Genomic DNA, 19,430 nt, shown 5'->3' on the forward strand with positions numbered 1-19,430 from the left:
TCTTTTGCCTTTCTCATAAATGTTTGCGGTTTAGGCTTAATCTTTCTGGAAATGTGATTTAAGTGTCCAGCTGTCCAAGAGCCTTCTAGGCCACCCAAGTTGAGAGTTCACAGAGGTAGACCAGGACCATGCAAATTAAGCTTACCGAAACAATCCACCTCCACAGGTCTGGAGGAGCTGCAGAGTAGGCAAGCCCAGGGTGGAGTCGGACGGCCACCAAGCAACCGCAGAACACCACGGGGGTGGTAGTTAAATTTAAGACACTGGGAGTGGCCACTGAGCCAAGAAGTGACCTAGGAGAAGCCCAAGAGCTGCTAGATTTCGGTAGATACTGTAGCCACACCCCGGAGTCGGCTTGTTTGTAAGGGGCGCGTGGCGAGGCGCACTACGCCCGGGTGCGCTCGGGCCGCACGCGCACGCGCACGCGCACAAGCGCTTACCCCGGGTTAGTCTAGACTGAGCGTGTTGAGTATTGCGCCGTCCGCGGCGCCGCGTGCGTGTCTGGCCGAGCCCCTTTCCCAGGAGGCCTTGGCTCCCCCTGGCGGCAGCGGGACTGAGGTAGCTGCGGCGGCGGCAGCGACGGCAGCGGCAACTCGGGCTCAGGCGTTCAGCTCGGGCAGCCGGCGGCGGGGCCTTGCCAGATAACGCGGGGTCCTCAGCTGCCTAGGTGTCTAGTGCCGTCGTCTTCGCGGGCGGTTGTTAGTGCTGCTCCTGTCGGTGTGCTGTTGTGGTGGTGGTGTCGCCTGCCGGCTAGATAGAGCAGAGGCCCCGGAAGAAGGAGGCGACCTAGGCAGCGGCCAAGGCGGCGCGACCAGCGGAGCGGCGGCGGCCAAGGCAGCGGCCGAAGCGCGGGGGGGTGGGGGGGGAAGATGGCGGACGTGCTGAGCGTCTTGCGCCAATATAACATCCAGAAAAAGGAGATCGTGGTGAAGGGGGACGAGGTGATCTTCGGCGAGTTCTCCTGGCCCAAGAACGTCAAGACCAACTATGTGATTTGGGGGTGAGTGAAGCGCCGCTGCGGCCGGAGGGGAAGGGCAGCGCCCCCTCCCCACTCTCCTGCTTGGACGCCCTGGATCCCGAGGAGAGAGGGGAGAGAGGAAGCGTGCGGCGGGGAAAGTTTTCCTCTCGACGCTGGAGTTCACTCTAGGGCCGAGAGAGGCAGGGGAGGGGCTGTCTCTGGAGTTGTCTGTCCCCTTTAAACCTTTAGGGAGGGGGCGGGGGGCGGGATCGAGAGGGTTCCGAGGGGGCCACAGGCCTTTCCGATATCCCCAGCTGCGGACGCGTCCCTTTGGGGCCCCTGCCTCTGGCGGGTTGCCATGTGTCGGAGCGTCCCCTCCCCCGCCAGCTCGCCCCCCACCCCGTTCCTTCAGCTTGCATTCTTCCTTTCCCTCTTTGCTTGCCAGGGCTATTAGCACGCTAGAAGAAGCACCCAGAGATAGGGGGAGAGGAAGCTGGGGCAGGTGTCCCGGTGAAGAGGGATACTGAAGAGTTTGGTGGGTGTGTTCAGGGTAGGAAGGAACCCACTGAGGTTACGGGAAAGGCGAGGGATGTCATTGAAAGTTGGGGGAGATGGATGCCCTGTATCTGGGTGGTTAGGTGTGAAGGCAGCAGATGTTCAGGGAGTTTCTGGTTGAGATCAGTCAGTCAAAGTAGCATTCAGTTAGAACCTACTTTGTACCAGGCTCAAAGAAAGGCAAAAAACCAACAGTTCCTACTCCCAAGGAGCACAGTCTCATGGAGACGAGGTGGACATAAGGGATATGTTGGGAAAAAAAAAGTGTAATGGAGCAAAGGGAGGGGTATGATTGTACGTGTGGGCACGTTTACATTTTTAGTTCAGATTTTTGCACAATATAAAGTCCCTTTGTATTTCTTTGATTTAATACAATTGTGATTTATCAGAAATTCTTAAGCACAAAGATTGTACCTGAATCCTTGCTACAACTTATATGTTGTCATTGTTGGTGAAATTTGTACTCATCTAACATTTAGGTTTTTGGGAGCAAAAACTTCAGTCTTGAGCAAGGGAAACGTGCGGAACTTTGAACTGTAGTTGAAAAGCCAGGCCAAATTTACTTTTTCTTGAGAGATTTTTGACACGTTGAATTCTTAATAGAGAAAAGTTTAGTTTCCTTTAGTTCTCTAGGTTAATTTTTGTGTACAGTATTATCATAATCAGTTTTTCTTAAATTCTTAACGGATTTTGCACAGATTAGCAAAACTTTTTTTTAAATTGCTATTTTTTTCCTTTAAACATTCACTGAGCTGGTAGGGCACTGAGGAGACAAAAAATGGCACAACCTTTACTTTAAAGAAGATTGTAGTCTATTAGATGTGACATTTACATAGGCATTTATTTCAGTGATAAGCGCCTTGGGAATTCAGAGAAGGAATGATCACACTTAATTTTGTATTTGAGCTGGTTTTTGGAGGATGTACAGAATTTACAGAAATGAGACATGGGGAGCTAGGACTTTAAAGAGAGATCTAATTACATGTGCAACCTTATAAAGGCAAGATAACTTAGGTTGTGTTTGAGGAAATAGTCCAGTTCTGAGGGACTAGAAAAGTAATGAGAGACCAGAATAGAAACCTGCTTGATTATGACCTAATTGCTTATAAATATTGTATTGACCAAAGAATGGGGCCAACTACTCCCCCACCCCCATCCCCACCCCCCACCATTTTTGGATTTTATTATGGCTGTGTAGACTGTAATCAATGCTATGTTTTGTTTTGTGTATGTAATATACATGAATACATATTCATTTTCTCTTTCCTGAGACACTTCATTTTAGCCAATGAAGTTTTGTTAGTTTGTTTTTTTTTTAAACAATATGTAGATTTCAAAAGTGGAGCTCTTGATTATGTATTGGTCTAAGAATCTTTAGCATATAAAATCCTATGGAGTTCCCTGAAATACTGAGAAGTTGAGTTATAGGATGATCCATCCAGATCTGGAAGAGACTTGAGAGATCAACTTGTCCAACTCTGTTCATTTTACGGATGAGGAATATTTGGACCATGGAGATTAATGTCTTGCAAAATAGTAAATGTCAAAGGTGGAATTTGAACATAAATCCTTAGTCAAATTCAGTGCTCTGGAGGTAAGTTTCAAACCCAGTTCTTTCTGACTCTTAACTCTACCAAGTAACAATGCCCCTACTGAACTTTTTATTAATAAATTAGCTTGGTATATTAATCTTAATTTCCTGTTTTTCATCTTTTGACAAACGATGACATTTTCAGAATGTGAGCTGTAAAAAGGAGGAAAAGCCAAACAGTTGAACTTCTAGGGTGGATGACCCAATCCCTGAGTAATTGAGATCAGGTTGTAGTAATCTTTGTTATGCAAACCTCATAGAATTGGTTTTATACCTAACATTTAGTATGAGTTTATTAGACTCAACTATACAACTGGAAGTTATTTTACAAAACTCAAGGAGTGAGGTGTGTATTCACATACACACACATACTATCTTTTGGATTCTAACATTCTGTGGTGAATGTACACACTAAAGACCTTGCCTTTGATCAAGGCATTTTGTGTAAATTTTCTGGGGAAATACTTAATATAATCTAGCAGCGATAGTGAGAAATAAAGCATAATGATATTTTTTCCATCAAAAGATTTTAAATTATTTTACACTATATTCTGTTAATTTAAAAATCATCCAAGATAATTTATTATTTTCCTCCACAATTAAGGAGAAAGAGAAGTCAGAAGCTCAAAACTAATTTGTTTCTTTATTTCATGACAAAAATATATCATTTTGATCTTTTCATATCATAATGCCTTTTAAAGATAGTAACATAATGTGCAGAAGACCCAATGTATCTTCATGAAAATACTGTAAAGGTTTTGGTTCAGACTTTGGGCCTTAAGTAAGTGGGATGGAGCATTTGTCTGATGGAATTTTGAGAGAACAGGGTGTTCTCTGGTTTGTTCCAGTGAATTGGAGATGGGTAGAGAGAATAAAACGGCGGAGGCACTTTGAGTGATGGTTGGAGTGTTTTTTTTTTTTGTTTTGTTTTGTGAGGATTTAAGGAATTCAGCTCAAGAAGAACCAAGCAATCAGAGATAAAAGTTTGGTTTTTTTTGCAAAGCATATTTTTTTAGGTTTTAGAAATATGTTTTAAGTTGTGGGTGGAAATCACAGAAAGCTTTAACTATTCTATCTGTATTTAGATATCCTGGGAAATGATCATTGGCATCTTGATCCAAAGGATTTTTGAAGCTATGAGTGAGCTATTTTTCTGTTGTTTGCAATTAGTAAAGAACAAAAGTTGATTATACCAGTTTGTTGAGATGGTAGTTTACATGCTGTAATAATGATAATAAAAACAACTCAAAATTACATAGTGATTTAGGTTTTGCAAAAAACTTCTTAAACAACTATTTGAGATATGTAGTACTAGTATTCAAGTGAGGAAACTTTTGAGATGTTAAGTGCTACAGTCATACGGTTAATAAGTCTGATGTGAGATTTGAACCCATGGAGGTTTTCTGTTGCTTGAAAGCATAATGCTTAGAATATTCTGTAAAGTGGGTCTAATAATATCTCCACAATTCCCTCATAGAATTGTTGTGAAGTTAAAATGAAATAATATAAGCAAAGTACGATGTAAAGTTAAAAAAAAATAGATAAAATGTCAGGAGAAGTGGTTATACCAGTCTACTTCTTAAATATATTTTGATCTTATGCAAATACCTTTTTTTATTCTCTGCCACCTCCATTTTAGTTGTCTGATAGTTAAACTTCTAATTAAAATATTCTTATATACATATAATTTTATATATAGGATAATTATCTAGGTCAGTTGGTGTCAAACCTGTGGGATGCATATTGACTTAGAAAACTACAAAATAGCTATCTGTGTTGTATTTTTTGGTATCAAACATTTCCCAGTTAAACACTGGAATTGGACAGTGAATTTGATATCTCTGATCTATGTGAACCATCACAAGAATGAGACCCACAAGAGATAATATTATGCATGTAAAATGCTTTGTAAACTTTAAAGGCCTACATAAATGTTTTACATTATTATTTTTATCTAAATGGCAATATTTAATTTACATGTGTCAAGGGTTGAGTATAAATCAATGAAAATTTAATAAACAGAAAAAATATGAAACCTTTAAGTGAAGCAGTTACATTTAGGATTATATTACATATGTTGTAGTCAGTTGTAATACTTTTACAAGAGTCTTAAATTTGCATTTTATTAGACCAAAATATATAGTGAAATATTTTGATGGTGATGTAACTCAACACTAACATAAACTCTTATGTACCTATTATGATGTGCACTAGTAGGGAAAATGTACACATTAGATAAGTCAACCTCTGATCTCATAGAGCTTCAAGTAGGGGATATGACATAAATATAAGATAGACTAATACCTTGTTAGTGCATAGAGTTATAAAGTGCTATGCTATGTCAGATCCAAGGTTGGGGTGTGGATGAGGAGAGCTCAGGGAAAATTTAATGTAGGAGATGGTATTTTTGAGTGGAGTTTTAAGAAGGAGTAGAATTTCAATGGATTGGAACTAGTGAGGGAAGACTATGCTTGGCATAGGCCTGGAGTCAGAAATGTGTTGGACATATGGACAAATTGTTCAGTTAGTTTGGAATTGAGAATAGGTGAGAGTGAAAAGTATGAGATAAGACTAGAAAGATAATTTTTAATGTCCATGTAAGGAATTGGAAATCTTTTAAATTGAGAAATGATAGGGACACCAAGTCTGCATATGAAAAATGAATTTTGCAGCAGTGTTGAAGGATGAATATAAAGCAGTTTAGGGAGGAAGTAGAGGCTGGAAAACTGGTTAGGATGTTATTAATTTTGAACCAAACATACTAACAGTCATAAAATTTGGAGCTGGAGGGAACATCAGAATAATCTAGGCCAGTGATGGGCAACCTACTGGCTGCAGGCCAGATGCTGGATGGGGGAGGCCGAAATGTTCTATTGGGCTGCAGACATTATTCCTAATCTGATGAATACAATGAGTAGGATACAATACAATGAAACTTTGAAAGAGTTGCCTTAGAAACAGACTGACAGATGAGCATTTCCTTTTCTTTGGCCCCCTCTTTAAAAAGTTTGCCCATCACTGAAAGTCTAACTCACTGATTTTACAGACAAGGAAACTGAGGTCCTAGGTTAAGATTGTGACTTGTACAGAGCCATGCAAGCAGTAGATGGTAGAGCTGGGATTTGAATTGAGGTACCTTAACTTCAGAGCCAGTTTATTTGTTTTGTTTCATTTGTTTTCCCCAGCATGTCTTATTGCCTGTGAATAAAACTCTTACTTTGTTTATTTCAGGACTGGGAAGGAAGGCCAACCCAGAGAGTACTACACTTTGGATTCCATTTTGTTCTTGCTTAATAATGTACATCTTTCCCATCCTGTATATGTCCGGCGTGCAGCTGTAAGTATAACTTATTTCAGCGGTTTATTGCTATAGGAGCCACTATTTTGATGTCAATTATCCGAGACAGTTCATTTTCTGGTTAAATTTTTAACTCATCTTTGTAACTTCAAAAGAATAAAGAGGAAAGAAAGTGATTTACTTAAGAATACAAAAGACTAAAAGTCAGATTAATGTCTGTGATTTATATTGTTTTCATCTGAAACTTGTTAATGTGTTCACACTAACAAAAATTGGGAGAAGTTGCAAGAATGATTCCCTCCCTCTTATAATATGATTCTAATTACATCAAGTTTTTTGATAATATGAAATATTTTATGTTTTATATGTTTTGTTGTTATATTCCAAAAGTCAATCTTAAAAATAACCATGAGGAACTATTCTCAATGTTTTTAAAATCTTTACAGAAAATATGAGACTGTAAGGATAAGAAATTTTTAAAAAATTATAAGAGTAATTAGAAATACTAATATGAATTTGTCATTAGTTGATTATTTCTGTATCTTTCATAAGTAGGCTAACTTTTTAAAAAAATCTTGCACATTTATCATGTATAACCAATTTATAAAATTGAACCTAATTAGCCTTCTGTTTTTGTGACAGGAATTATTTGGAAAGAAAAGTAAATACTTTCTTTGATAGTCTTTATCATGAGATTTTCACAGAGTCTCTGGCACTGTCATCTGTACTATATTTAACTAGGAAATGAATATACTATGTAGAATGAGATAATCAGAACAAGATTCTTGTGTAGGGGCTTTTTAGCCAGTTAGCATTGCTCTTATACTTCTTTGTGGGCCTACTTGTTGATAAATTTGGAATATATAACTGCTATTTGGTAAAAAAAATTCTCTTAACCATATTCTATACTAGGAAAATGGAGTAGAGAATTGAGGCAATTAAAATATCCAGTTGATTAAAAAAAAAACCTCCACCCATTTTTCTTAACTTTGAAAATTTGCTCAATATTTTCTTTACCTCCTAGTTATTTTGAGATTAGTAGGGTTTTTTAATGCATATGGAACCTTATTAAAGGGAAACCACAGAGGAGAAAAAGAAGGTACATGGATTGAGGATTTGGTTTGGAAAAAGATTTTCTGTTTTTAGATCCTGTCTCTGGCACTTGGTACATATAAGTTTGAGCGAGTCACTTAATTTTCTATTTCATTCTCTGCAAAATGAAGGGGTTTGGGCTAACTCAGAGGACTGTTTCCACTTTAAATCCAATTTAAATCTTGATTCCACAAAGCATTAATTGAGAGAGGAAGTGAGAAGGCATCTGATGATCTAGGAGGAGAAATATGAAGATAGTGTCTTCAGTTTTAGGAGTGAAGAGGTACTATTTCTCAAGTGTGTAAAGTATGACAGCTTAAAATAACGAATTTTCAGAGTTGGTTTTGGAGAATGAAACGGGATAGATACAAAAAGTGATTGCATTGAGGAAAGTGGAAAGATCACTTAAAATCAGAAAAATTGGTTTTAGGTTCTATTTCTAACACTTAATAGCTGTGTGATTGGGAGCATTTATTTAATACTTGAAGTTGTTTGCTTTTCTGTGGTCTGACAAAATTGTTACGAAAAAATTTGCTTTGTAAATCTTAAAACCATACATAAATGTGAATAACTATTAATAGTTCTTTTTCAAAAGAAAATATTTCTGTGTCCTATGTTTTTGAAGAGTTCAGCCAAAATCTGTTTCTGAAAAAAAGGTTAGATTGATTAGCATCTTTTGACCGACTACTTTCTATAATCGTCATCTAAGTATTTTGGAGTGAAATCTAATATATTGTAGTGAAATTTAAGAAGCCATATGATTTTTAATTGATCAGATTTCTTAAATTTTAAAGTACTATTTGCTGATGTTACATCTATAACTTTTCTCTTTAGACTGAAAACATTCCTGTGGTTAGAAGACCTGATCGAAAAGATTTACTTGCATATCTAAATGGCGAAACCTGTGAGTAATATTATTATTCATTGGATGTAAAACTTATTGGCATACAAAAATAAGGGAAATTACAATTGATCTTATCAGACTGTATTAATGTACATTTCAGGTACACTAGAATGTATCTTATTTGTCTCTTTGAATTATGAAATACTGTTTGTTCTTAGTCGTCCTCTACTCTGTGTGGATCTTCCATATGTGTGTTACTAGTTTTCCACTGTAAGGTACTGCAAAATAAGAATAGAGAATTGTCTTATTATTTGTATTTATATCCCCAGTATCTGGTGTGTGTGTGTGTGTTTGTGTGTGTACATACATATATATGTTTGTGTGTGCACATGTGTGTATATATATAAAAATAGGCACATAACACATTTATGATTGATTTATTTGATCATTTTGGGCTCTTGGAACTCCTTGGGGAGTTATTTCTATGGACTGAGAGACAAAAAGTAATTGGCAGAAAGTTGTCAGAGCCTATTTGGGGTGGAGGGAAAGCAAGGACAGAAAAAGGACTATGGGAGTTTGGGTGCAATTAGTTATAGGGCCTGGAGCAATTTTTTTGCTGTGATTGCCCTATTTTCTTATTGGACACTGACCTTTAGAAGGAAAAGTCTGATCTTATTTATCTCTGTCTTTTATTTGTACACTATAGGCATTTCAGCTCATAAATGTTTGTTGAATTTATTCATTAGCAGCTATCACATAAATTGAGTTTACATGAAGACATTGCCAGCAAGAACATTTTGGTCCAGCATTTTCTTCTATTGCCAGGTCTTAAGTTAGACAAAATTTTTTGCATAGACTCAGCTTGAAATCTTTTCAGTAGTTAGTTTTCTTTCCAGAGTTTGAAAACTTCTATCATGTGTTCCTTTCCTCCATTTCATTTTCTGCCACTTATTTTTCTTTTATAGATGAGGAGTTTAATTTTTTCATGTCATGGATTTCTTTGGGAGTCTGAAACTTGTGGACTCCTTCTCAGAATAATTCAGTTGAATTATTCTTTTTCTCTCTGTCACTCTATTGTCTCTCACAGACCTTAAGTTAAGAATCCCTACATAAATTATCAATTTAATCATATCAACTTTTTTTATAACACATGGTTTAGTAATTCCATTTTTTCTACCATTTATAACACATTACTAAATGAATAATAAAAATCTCAAAGTTGCTAAGTTAAGAGTTATTTATCTTCTTTAACTTTATAAATGCTTTTGAAAATGAATATATAAGCATGTAAATAACTAACACTTAAAGTAGACCTAAGTTAGGTGAGAAAACAGATGGTCTTAAGATTTTTCTCAATACTTTAATGAACAAATATAGGTGCTACCTTTGTTTGGAGCATTATGCTAGTTAATCAGAAATAAAACAATATGATGTGCTCTCTGATCTAAGTGTAGTTTATAGATATTACAGATACAGAAATCTACATATGTCATATATAGCTTTATATTATTTAACATTTTATAATATTCTTTATCAGGAATCCTTCAAAATGAAGGTTTTTTTTTAATTAAGCTGCTCTAAAAGAAGTCAATATGGTATGAAGAAAAGAGTATGAATCTCAACTTAGGAATTAGATTTGAAACCTGTTTTTGATGCTTACTACCTGTATGTAAATAATTTAAACTTCCTGGACCTTGGTTTTTTCATCTCTAAAATGAGGGATTTGGACTAGATAGCTTCTGTGGTCCCCTCTAGTTCTATGTCAATAATCTTGTAAACTTCCTGTTTTTCAAATGAAATTATGCCATAGAATCTTAAGAGATGAGGGTTTTCATTGAGATCCACTGAATGGTAAACTTTATTTGTATTATGCTCATTTGCATATTTCCTAAGGTTTATCAAGTAAAGATCAAATGAGGAACAATGAATGTGAAAACAAAAACTTTAAACTAAAGCTCACTGTAATATTGAACTTTGTTGAATGAATCTTTTTGAATCTTTAGCAACATCTGCAAGTATTGACAGAAGTGCACCCCTTGAAATAGGCCTTCAACGATCCACACAAGGTATGTCTGAAATATTAATATGTTCACATTAAATTTTAATTCATCTGGAAGTTGTATTTTTTAAATTACTCTTTTTTTTATTTCAGTAAAAAGAGCAGCAGATGAAATATTAGCAGAGGCAAAGAAACCACGAATTGAGGTAATAATTACAAAATGATTTATTGTTATAACAAATTGGTTACATTTAAAAATTTTTATGAATTATAAAAACTGAGTATTAAGCTTTATTTACATTATTTTAAATTTTCATCTAATTACAAATATTAAATATGTTTGTATGTTATTAAATTCTATGCACTATTAATTTGCATTTTTCTAGAGTTAGGTTAGTAGGGTACATATATATTTTCATATGTCAGTATATTCCAGACATTTGTCATTTTGCTATATGTATTTATCGTAGTATTGCATTGTATTTAACATGCCATACTAATATTAATGATAACTCACATTTTTACTCTATTCTAAGATTTGCAAAGTGTTGTATTCATAGTAGCCCTGAGGGATAGCTAATATAAATATTCTTAAGAGGGAGAACTTGAAACACTCTGAGGTTAAGGGATTTGCTTATAGAACCTCATCTATTAAGTGTCAGGCAGAATTTCACAGAATTGCATAGAGAAGAAACAATAGAAACTCTCTAGTTCAAGAATTCTTTCTATAATCCCCTTTCAGATATTGTTTGAAGACCTCTAGTAAGAGGTTGTATTTGTACTCCACCAAGGCTGCCCATTTTTTTTTTTTTTTCGGCTCTAAGTTTCATCTTATTAGATTTGGCTTAAAGTTATAGTCTGCCAAAATCTTTTTGGATCCTGACTCTATCATCCCTTTGTTAGCAATTCTCCTATCTTTGTGTCCTTTGCAATTTTAAGAAGCATGGCATCTATGTTTTTATCCAAGACATGGATAACAATGTTGGAATCCTGGCTTTGCCACCTACTACATATATGACCTAAGGTAAGTCATATAACCTCCCTAGGTTTCTGTTTCCTCATCTGTAAAATAAGGAAGATTGGATTGATTTGACTACTAAAGTTCCTTTTACCTCTTAGGATTATTATCCTATGGCATTGTATTTAATAACGTAGGACCAAGGACAGATTCATAAGGCACTCTTCTAAAGACCTAGTCCATGTTGAACCATTACCTTTGAGTCCATCCATTCAACTAGTTTTAGATCCCAAGTCTTCTGACTAAAAATTTAGCACCGTAGCTGCTTCTCTGTCCATGACCATTTAGTTTATTTTCAGTTTTTTTTATTATAAATAGTTCTGCCTTGAATGTCTTTCTCTATGGGTTAATTCTTTGAAGTATATTTCCCAAACTAGACATACCTGGTTAGAGGGTATGAATGGTGTTAAAATTCTGTAGTTTTTTCTCTAATAAAGCTTTCCAGAAAGATCAAATTATAATAGTTAGACTGTTACAGTTTCCAAAGAGCTTTCACAAATATCATCTTATTTAATCATCAGGGTTTTCTATTGAGCTAGGTCAGGGAAGGATCTGTTTTTAACAGAAGAACAAACAGGCTCAGCTTAGTTTTATCTTGCCAAATTATGCAAAATAGTGTAGAATACTGACTAAAATTTTTATCTTAATCCATTGTTATTTCTACCATTGTTATCTCGCAAAGAGGAAATTTAGGTTTGATTTATGGGGGAAAATATCTTTTATAATCAAAATCCCGAAATAAGTCAAGCTTATTTACCTCATGTGGCAGTGGTTTCTCTTTAATGGGGGTCTTGAAGCATAAGCTGATTTGTTAGTTATTCTGAAGGAGGCATTTTTATTTAGGTGTATATTAGATTATATAACTTATGGTGTCCCATCCAAAATGTCTCATCCAAATCCAACTTGGAGGGAGGTCTCTAGTGGAGTTCCAGAGATCTGTGCTTTGCATGCTTATCAGTTCTGCAGATTGTCAGTTAATACATTGGATGATGAAATCAGGATTCATAAAGCTCTAAATCAGCTAAAACATGGAGACAAATCTAATATGATAAGATTGAATGGCAATAAATATAACATCGTTCCTACTTCTTTGGATCAGACTGAACAATTCTTAATCTCTTATTTGAGATTTGAAAGTATGGGACATGCCTTGACATTGAAGACAGTTATTGTTTACCACCTCAGTTTTCTTTAGGCTAAATATCCCCAATTCTTTCAGTAGATTTATATTTTAGCATAATTTATTTGTGACATGGTCTTAAAACTTCACACTCTTATTGTGGTTACCCTCCTTTTGAAGCTGTCTAATTTATCATGTTCCTAAAATGTAATGCTCAGAACTGAAGACCATTTATCCCTAAAATTTTACCTTTTTTGTATCTGTATTGATCTGTTCTTTTAAAAATTTGTTGTGGATCCAGACTTATCTAACATATTAGTTATTCCTCTGATATGAGTTATGCCATCTACAGATTTGATAAGCAGCTTGTGGCCAAGTGTGGGGTCACGTAGTACAAATTTTATCTGAATCACAAATCCTTTCCATGATGTCTCTAATTTGATTCACTTCCTAACCTCTACATAGATAATTTAGAATGATTGGAAAATTTGCTACCTCCTTTGACAACTAAAGCCATTTTTAGATAACAAACTTATTTTGTTTGGGCCTACCTGTGGTTATTCATTCTTCTAAGAGGCAGCTGAATGTAATGGAGAATCTTGCACTTGACATATTCTTTTTCCTCTAAAATGCTTTATTTCTTTGGGGATCTCTAAGGCTTTGACTACTTCTTTACCATCTTTCTCACATCTCTTTTTTCCTCTGGAATGACTTTTTACTGAAATCCTCTTTGGGAAAATGAATCAAGGTTTCTAATTCCTTTCCAATCTCATTTGCTTTGAAATAAACACATAATACTTACTTAGATTTTAAAATTTGTTTTTAATAAATTGCTTTAGTAACTATAGGGAAAGAGAAACTGGGGTTTAAAATTTGACCTTTGTGTTTATAGATAGCCAGAAGGGACTTTGAAGGTCTAGTTCAGCTACCTTATTTTAGACCTATAAAGATTAAATGACTTAGTGACTTGTCCATGGTTGCCTAGTAATTGGTAGGACCCTGATTTTAAATTGTGACAAAATTAGGGGAAGAATAAAACATTAGAATTCTTAAAAATATTAGGTAACGGGGGCAGCTGGGTAGCTCAGTGGATTGAGAGCTAGGCCTAGAGACGGGAGGTCCTAGGTTCAAATCTGGCCTCAGACACTTCCCAGCTGTGTGACCTTGGGCAAGTCACTTGACCCCCATTGCCTACCCTTACCACTCTTCCACCAAGGAACTAATACACAGAAGTAAAGGGTTTAAAAATGTAAAAAAAAATAGTAGGTAACTAGTTTTTACTGAAATGTAAATAGAATTAAGCTTGATCTATTATAACTTCTCACTTTTCCCATTAATCTGTCCTTTTAGTTCTCATCTTTAGAAACAGCTCAACTCAGCCATCCTCTTTTTTATTTCTTTATGATTCTGGATTTCTCTTCTCTCTGATTAGGATTAAAAAAGAATTCATCCCTTCTTTCCCCATCTTCTGACTCTATGCTACTGGGTGGGATAATAAATGTTAAAGTTTAGGGTTCAGATAAGTCTTGATTTACATCATGGATCCTGACACTGACCAAAAGTGTAAAGGTCATGTTGAAAAAACTCAACACTATGGGTAAAGACTTAGTTTTGGTTTAAGATGCTTGAATTCCTTGAAATAGATCTTGAATTCTGACTTCATAAACATTGATTTGTTAGTCAAAGGATATAATACATAAAAGTCAAGTAATTTAGAATGATACATAATCATCGTGTCAGAGTTGGAAAGAATGCCCAGAGTTCATTTAATCCATTCAGTTAGTTGAGAGCAAACATCATTTATCATGAAATCCAGTCCATGCTGGAAAACCTCTAGCTTTTTATGTGTGGAGGCAGTTTGTACCACTCTTGTACAATTCTAATGATTAGAAACAAATTTAATATATTAGGGCCTAAATATTTACTTAAACTTAGATTTATTGTTCTGGTTCTAGCTTTTGGATCCAGCAGAACAAGGATAATCCAAGTCTTTTACATGTTGTCATTATTCAGTTGTGCTTTATTCTTTGTGACCCCATTTGGGATTTTCTTGGCAAAGATACTGGAATGAATGGTTTTATCATTTCCTTTAGCTCATTTTATAGATGAGAAAACTGAGGCAAACAGGACTAAGTGACTTGCCCAGGGTCACCCAGCTAGTAAATGTATGAGGTCTCATTTGAATTCAGGTTCTCCTGACTAAGGTTGTCACTCATCTCCTGAGTCACCTAAGATTCCTTGAACTTTTCTACATGACAATCTTTTAAATACTTGGAAGATAAAACTTATAATTCCCTAAACCATTGATGGCCATCCTTTTAGAGATGAAGTGCTGGGCCCCTCCTCCACCCAACCCTGAGACTGAGTGCTGTGCTCTTTCCTTCCCCCCACTGAGTGCTGGACTTGCTCCCCCTCTACCCCCTTACCCTTGCAGGGGAGGGAGAAAGTGCTTCCATTGGGCTGCTGGGTAGAGGGGTGTACGAAGTAAGGAATGTTGTTAGTGCAGGTGGAGAGAGGAAGGAGAGCGGCTCTGCCTTTCTAGTAACTAACTCTGGGGGGTGGGGGGAAGGCTGCCTGCCTTCAGAGAGCACTCTGTGTGCCACCTTTGGCACCCATGCCATAGATTTGCCATCACTGCCCTGAACTACTCCAGACCAAATATTACCAGTTTCTTCAATTTCTTTGCCTGGTACTGTTTCTAATTGTTTCAGTTTCCTTTTGACTTAACCTTCCTTTAGAGGTATTCTATTTTGTCAGAGTTCTTTGAAAAAAGTATCCAGAAATGGACACATTTCTAAGTTATTGTCTGACTGGGTCCCCAATAGCTCACTTCTCTTATTCTTGATCTCTTTCCTTCTAGTGTCAGCCTATATCTTTATGACTTCCATTTTGTACCATTTATTCATATTAAACCCATAGTTCATTAAACTCACAAGCTCTTTATTGAATGAATGGGGATCCAGGTATGTCTCCACATCTGCTATTTGTGTAGTTGACTTTTCGAACATGTGTATGATACTACATTTATTGCTATTCAGTTTTATTATGTTAGATTTCTCTTAGTGTATAAGCCTGTTAAGATGTTTTTGGATTCTGATTCTTTTGTCCAGCATGTTATCCACTTTAAGAAAATATATGTGTGTGTGTGTATATGTTTAATAAAAATCTGTGTGTGTGTGTATGTATTCTGGGGCAGGTAGGTGGCTCAGTGGGCAGAGTCAGGCTCAAAGACAGGTGGTCCTTGGTTTAAATGTGGTCTCAGACACTTCCTAATTATGTGACCCTGGACAAATCACTTAACATCATTTATCTAGCTCTTACCATACTTCTGCCTTACCACTGATACTTGGTATCAATTCTAAGACAGAAGGTAAGTGTTTTAAAACAAATAAACAAATGAACAAAAATATGTATGTTATTCTAAGGCAACAAGGTGGCACTCTGAATAGTGTTCTGGGGAGTCTAGAAGATTTCAGTTCAAGTCTAACTTCAGACACTTAAGATCTGGGTGACCCTATGCAAGTCAGTTAACCTCTGTCACCCTCAGTTTCTTCAACTTTAAAATGAAGATCAAAATAGTACCTACTTCCCAGGACTATTGTGTAAATTAAATGGGATAGTTGTAAAGTGCTTACCACAGTGCCTGGCATAAAATAGGTGCTTAATAAATACATATTACCTTTTTCTTACTTTCCCTTTAGAAAACACAAAGAAATAAAAGTGTGGGATTTTAATAAAGAATTAAAAATAAATAGTGGGCATGTCTTATTTGAGGGGGATAGATGTCATAATAGTTTACTTTTATGTCCATTTATCTTGGGCTCTAAATGAAGATAAAAAGATGTCATACCTTTTTTGAAATTTGAAATCTTTATATTTTGGGGAATAACTCAGAGTAACTGATTATGAAAACACAATTCATACAGTTGTTCTTTTGCTGAGAAATAACTGTATCCAAAAGGTTGCTATGTCTTCTGAGCCTAAATGGTCTATTGTTGAGAAAGATAGAGAACTATTTAAGCTATAAAAATACATTATACCCTCAATTCTCCCATTGTTTCCTATTTTTGCTTTCTTTTTTTCCTACATTCAGCAAAGGGGATGGAACTTTGTATGAGTTATTGATCAGTTAGGCCTAGAGGAAGTAGGTACTTAAAAAATGAGTTATCTTAGAAATATATTTTGCATCTGCCCAAAGTTTAGGATTATAAAATTAAGAGTTAGAAGGGATGTTAAAGATCCTTTTATCCAACCTGCTTCAGCTTTGTGAATGAGGAAACTGAGGCCCAAAGAGCTTATGTGACTTGATCAAAGTAGTAAATAGGTGGGCTAGGATTTGAAATTGGATCCTCTAGCTCCAAATCCATTATATTCCACTTACCAGACTATTTTTTTTTTAATTTTAGAGATTTAAGGGACCTTATTAGTTATTTAGTCCAACCAACTTATTTTACAGATGAGGAAACTGAAGGCTCAGAGGTTAAGGTGAGGTGGTAATTAATAGCCCTTAGATGAACCAAAGTATTCTAACTGTAAACTCTGAGCTCTTTCTATACCATGGTGCCCATTTTTGATTATGTCTTATACTGTTGCAGCATTCAAGACTAAAGGCTTAATTATTTATTAATTAAAGACCTAATTATTACTAGCAATTTCATCATTCTTCAACATCTTTATAATCTACTCTGCATTTATACAGATTTTGTGATGTAACATTTTATTAGTCTGTTTCTAGTCATGTAGAATAAGAAATAACTGCTATTATAGTCTAATACAATTTATAATTTTATTTGCCAACTAGCAAAAGTATAACACCTACATTTTGAAAAGTCTGATTGATCTTTTTTAATCACAAGCCATTTCCAAATATTCTATATTCCCTTCCTCTGAGCCTTTTATTGTAAGAAAGAAAAAACCAGTTAAACAAAATCAGTTGACCCATTGATCATTTCTGACATATACAACATCTTTTGCCATTAGTCCTTCCCCCATGAAAGGAGAGAAGTGTATTTTCTCATCTCTTTTCTGCTCTCAATTTGATTATTGGAATTATAGGGTTCAGTTTAATTTTGATTCTTTGCATTTACATTATATATATATAGTAGTATGTAGCTATTATGTATATTTTTTCTTTCAGTTCTATTTACCTCACCCTGAATCAGTTCATACAAATTGATTTCTCTGAATTCCTTGTGCCTTATGGCCCAAAAGTAATCCATTGTACCTTTATTTAGAACTGCATAACATGTATCTTAAAAAATATCAGTGTCATTACCTGAGCAAATAAAAATCACTCTGTTAAGTCTGATGTGTAGCAGCATAACATAATTGAGATTAAAAACCGGTAAAATATAATTTTATATTATTAAATTTTTGGATCAGCATGAAATGGAACATCTGTTGTTTCATTTGAACAAAAAAGAGATCTCACAGCTTATTCAATGTGTATTCATTACATTGATATATTTATTTTGTGAAGGCATAAAATTTGTATGAACCTTAAATGTCTGCCTGCTATCTGAAATTTTAATTGGTAGAATGTGTATGTGCATACATATGCATGCATGCTACATGGTTACTATATATTTGTCTTGATTCTTTATTACAGGTACATTTTACTTTTGAACTTTTAGCAAATTCAATATATTTATGATCATTTGTATTTTGCACCATGCTATCATACAACTGATAGTTACGCAGTTTAGTAGTAATCTAATGGATTGCAAAGACTAAAAATATTACTATTAGCATATACATTTTAAATTAAGAATGAAATAAAGTTTTGCTTCATAACTAATCAGTTAATGTTACTAGGATGAAGAGTGTGTGCGTCTTGATAAAGAGCGATTGGCTGCTCGCTTGGAGGGTCACAAAGAAGGGATTGTACAGACGGAGCAAATTAGGTAAGGAATTTCCTCAATTGAGATTGACCTTTTTTTAAATTTAGGAATCTGTCTGTGGATAGTTTTACTTTTCTTTCCTTTTCTTTTTTTTTTTTAAATTTTAAACCCTTAATTTCTGTGTATTGACTTATAGGTGGAAGAGTGGTAAGGGTAGGCAATGGGGGTCAAGTGACTTGCCCAGGGTCACACAGCTGGGAAGTTCTGAGGCTGGATTTGAACCTAGGACCTCCCGTCTCTAGGCCTAGCTCTCAATCCACTGAGCTACCCAGCTGCCCCGATAGTTTTACTTTTGTATGGATAGTTAAACATTTAGTATAAGTTTACTATTAATAAATTGCCTGCATTTTTGGCTTTCAATTATATTTGCCTATAGTGATAGGCTCTTTGGGTCCATTGTGTTAGATAAATTAAAGTCCCCCTAAAACATAATGCTTTCTGAAAAAAATTTCCCTTCTATCTTACTCCACATTTACCTCTTCAGAACTCCCAGTACTTTATTTTGACATTTACACCACAAACTCCCCTATAATTGTTATCTAAGTTATTTTTGTGTACAGATGATGTTCCAACTGGACAATAATTTCTTTTTTTCTTTTCTCTCTCTCTCCTCTTTTTCCCTTTTGCTTACCTAGAATTGCTACTCACTCTTTTCCAAAACACAAGAGCAGTAAGGGCTGAGCAATGGGGGTTAAGTTACTTACCCAGGGTCACACAGCTAGGAAGTATCTGAGGCCAGATTTGAACCTAGGACCTCTCATCTCCAGGCCTGGCTCTCAATTCACTGAGCCACCTAGCTGTCCCTAGATAATAATTTTTTAAAGGACAATGTCAATGTTTGTTCTCCTTGGAATCCTTCCTATTATTAAGATACTCTTAAATTAATCAGAAAAGGAAAATTATAACAAGCAAGTTAAAAAAAATTCTCATAGTACAGTGGTGTCAAATCCAGAAAAACATATGGGACATTAATGCATACAAAGAGGTCCCTGTGAACCTCACATTTACTTAGTTTAGTTTTTTTTTTTAAACCCTTACCATCTGCCTTGGAGCCA

The 19,430-nt window shown here is 35.7% G+C and overlaps 1 protein-coding gene across 1 annotated transcript in view; it reads left to right on the top strand.

The window, feature by feature from the left end:
* The first annotated feature begins 869 nt into the window (after nt 1–869).
* Nucleotides 870–19,430, top strand: part of CDC73 (cell division cycle 73) — a 157,628-nt gene continuing 139,067 nt past the window's right edge. The window contains exons 1-6 of the mRNA XM_044675861.1: nt 870–1,000; nt 6,336–6,441; nt 8,329–8,398; nt 10,342–10,404; nt 10,491–10,543; nt 18,290–18,378. Of these exons, the coding sequence (XP_044531796.1) occupies nt 870–1,000; nt 6,336–6,441; nt 8,329–8,398; nt 10,342–10,404; nt 10,491–10,543; nt 18,290–18,378 (512 nt within the window). The remainder of the gene's footprint in view (nt 1,001–6,335; nt 6,442–8,328; nt 8,399–10,341; nt 10,405–10,490; nt 10,544–18,289; nt 18,379–19,430) is intronic.

The sequence above is a fragment of the Gracilinanus agilis genome, chromosome 4 (genome assembly GCF_016433145.1).
Source record: "Gracilinanus agilis isolate LMUSP501 chromosome 4, AgileGrace, whole genome shotgun sequence".
Lineage (NCBI taxonomy): Eukaryota > Metazoa > Chordata > Mammalia > Didelphimorphia > Didelphidae > Gracilinanus > Gracilinanus agilis.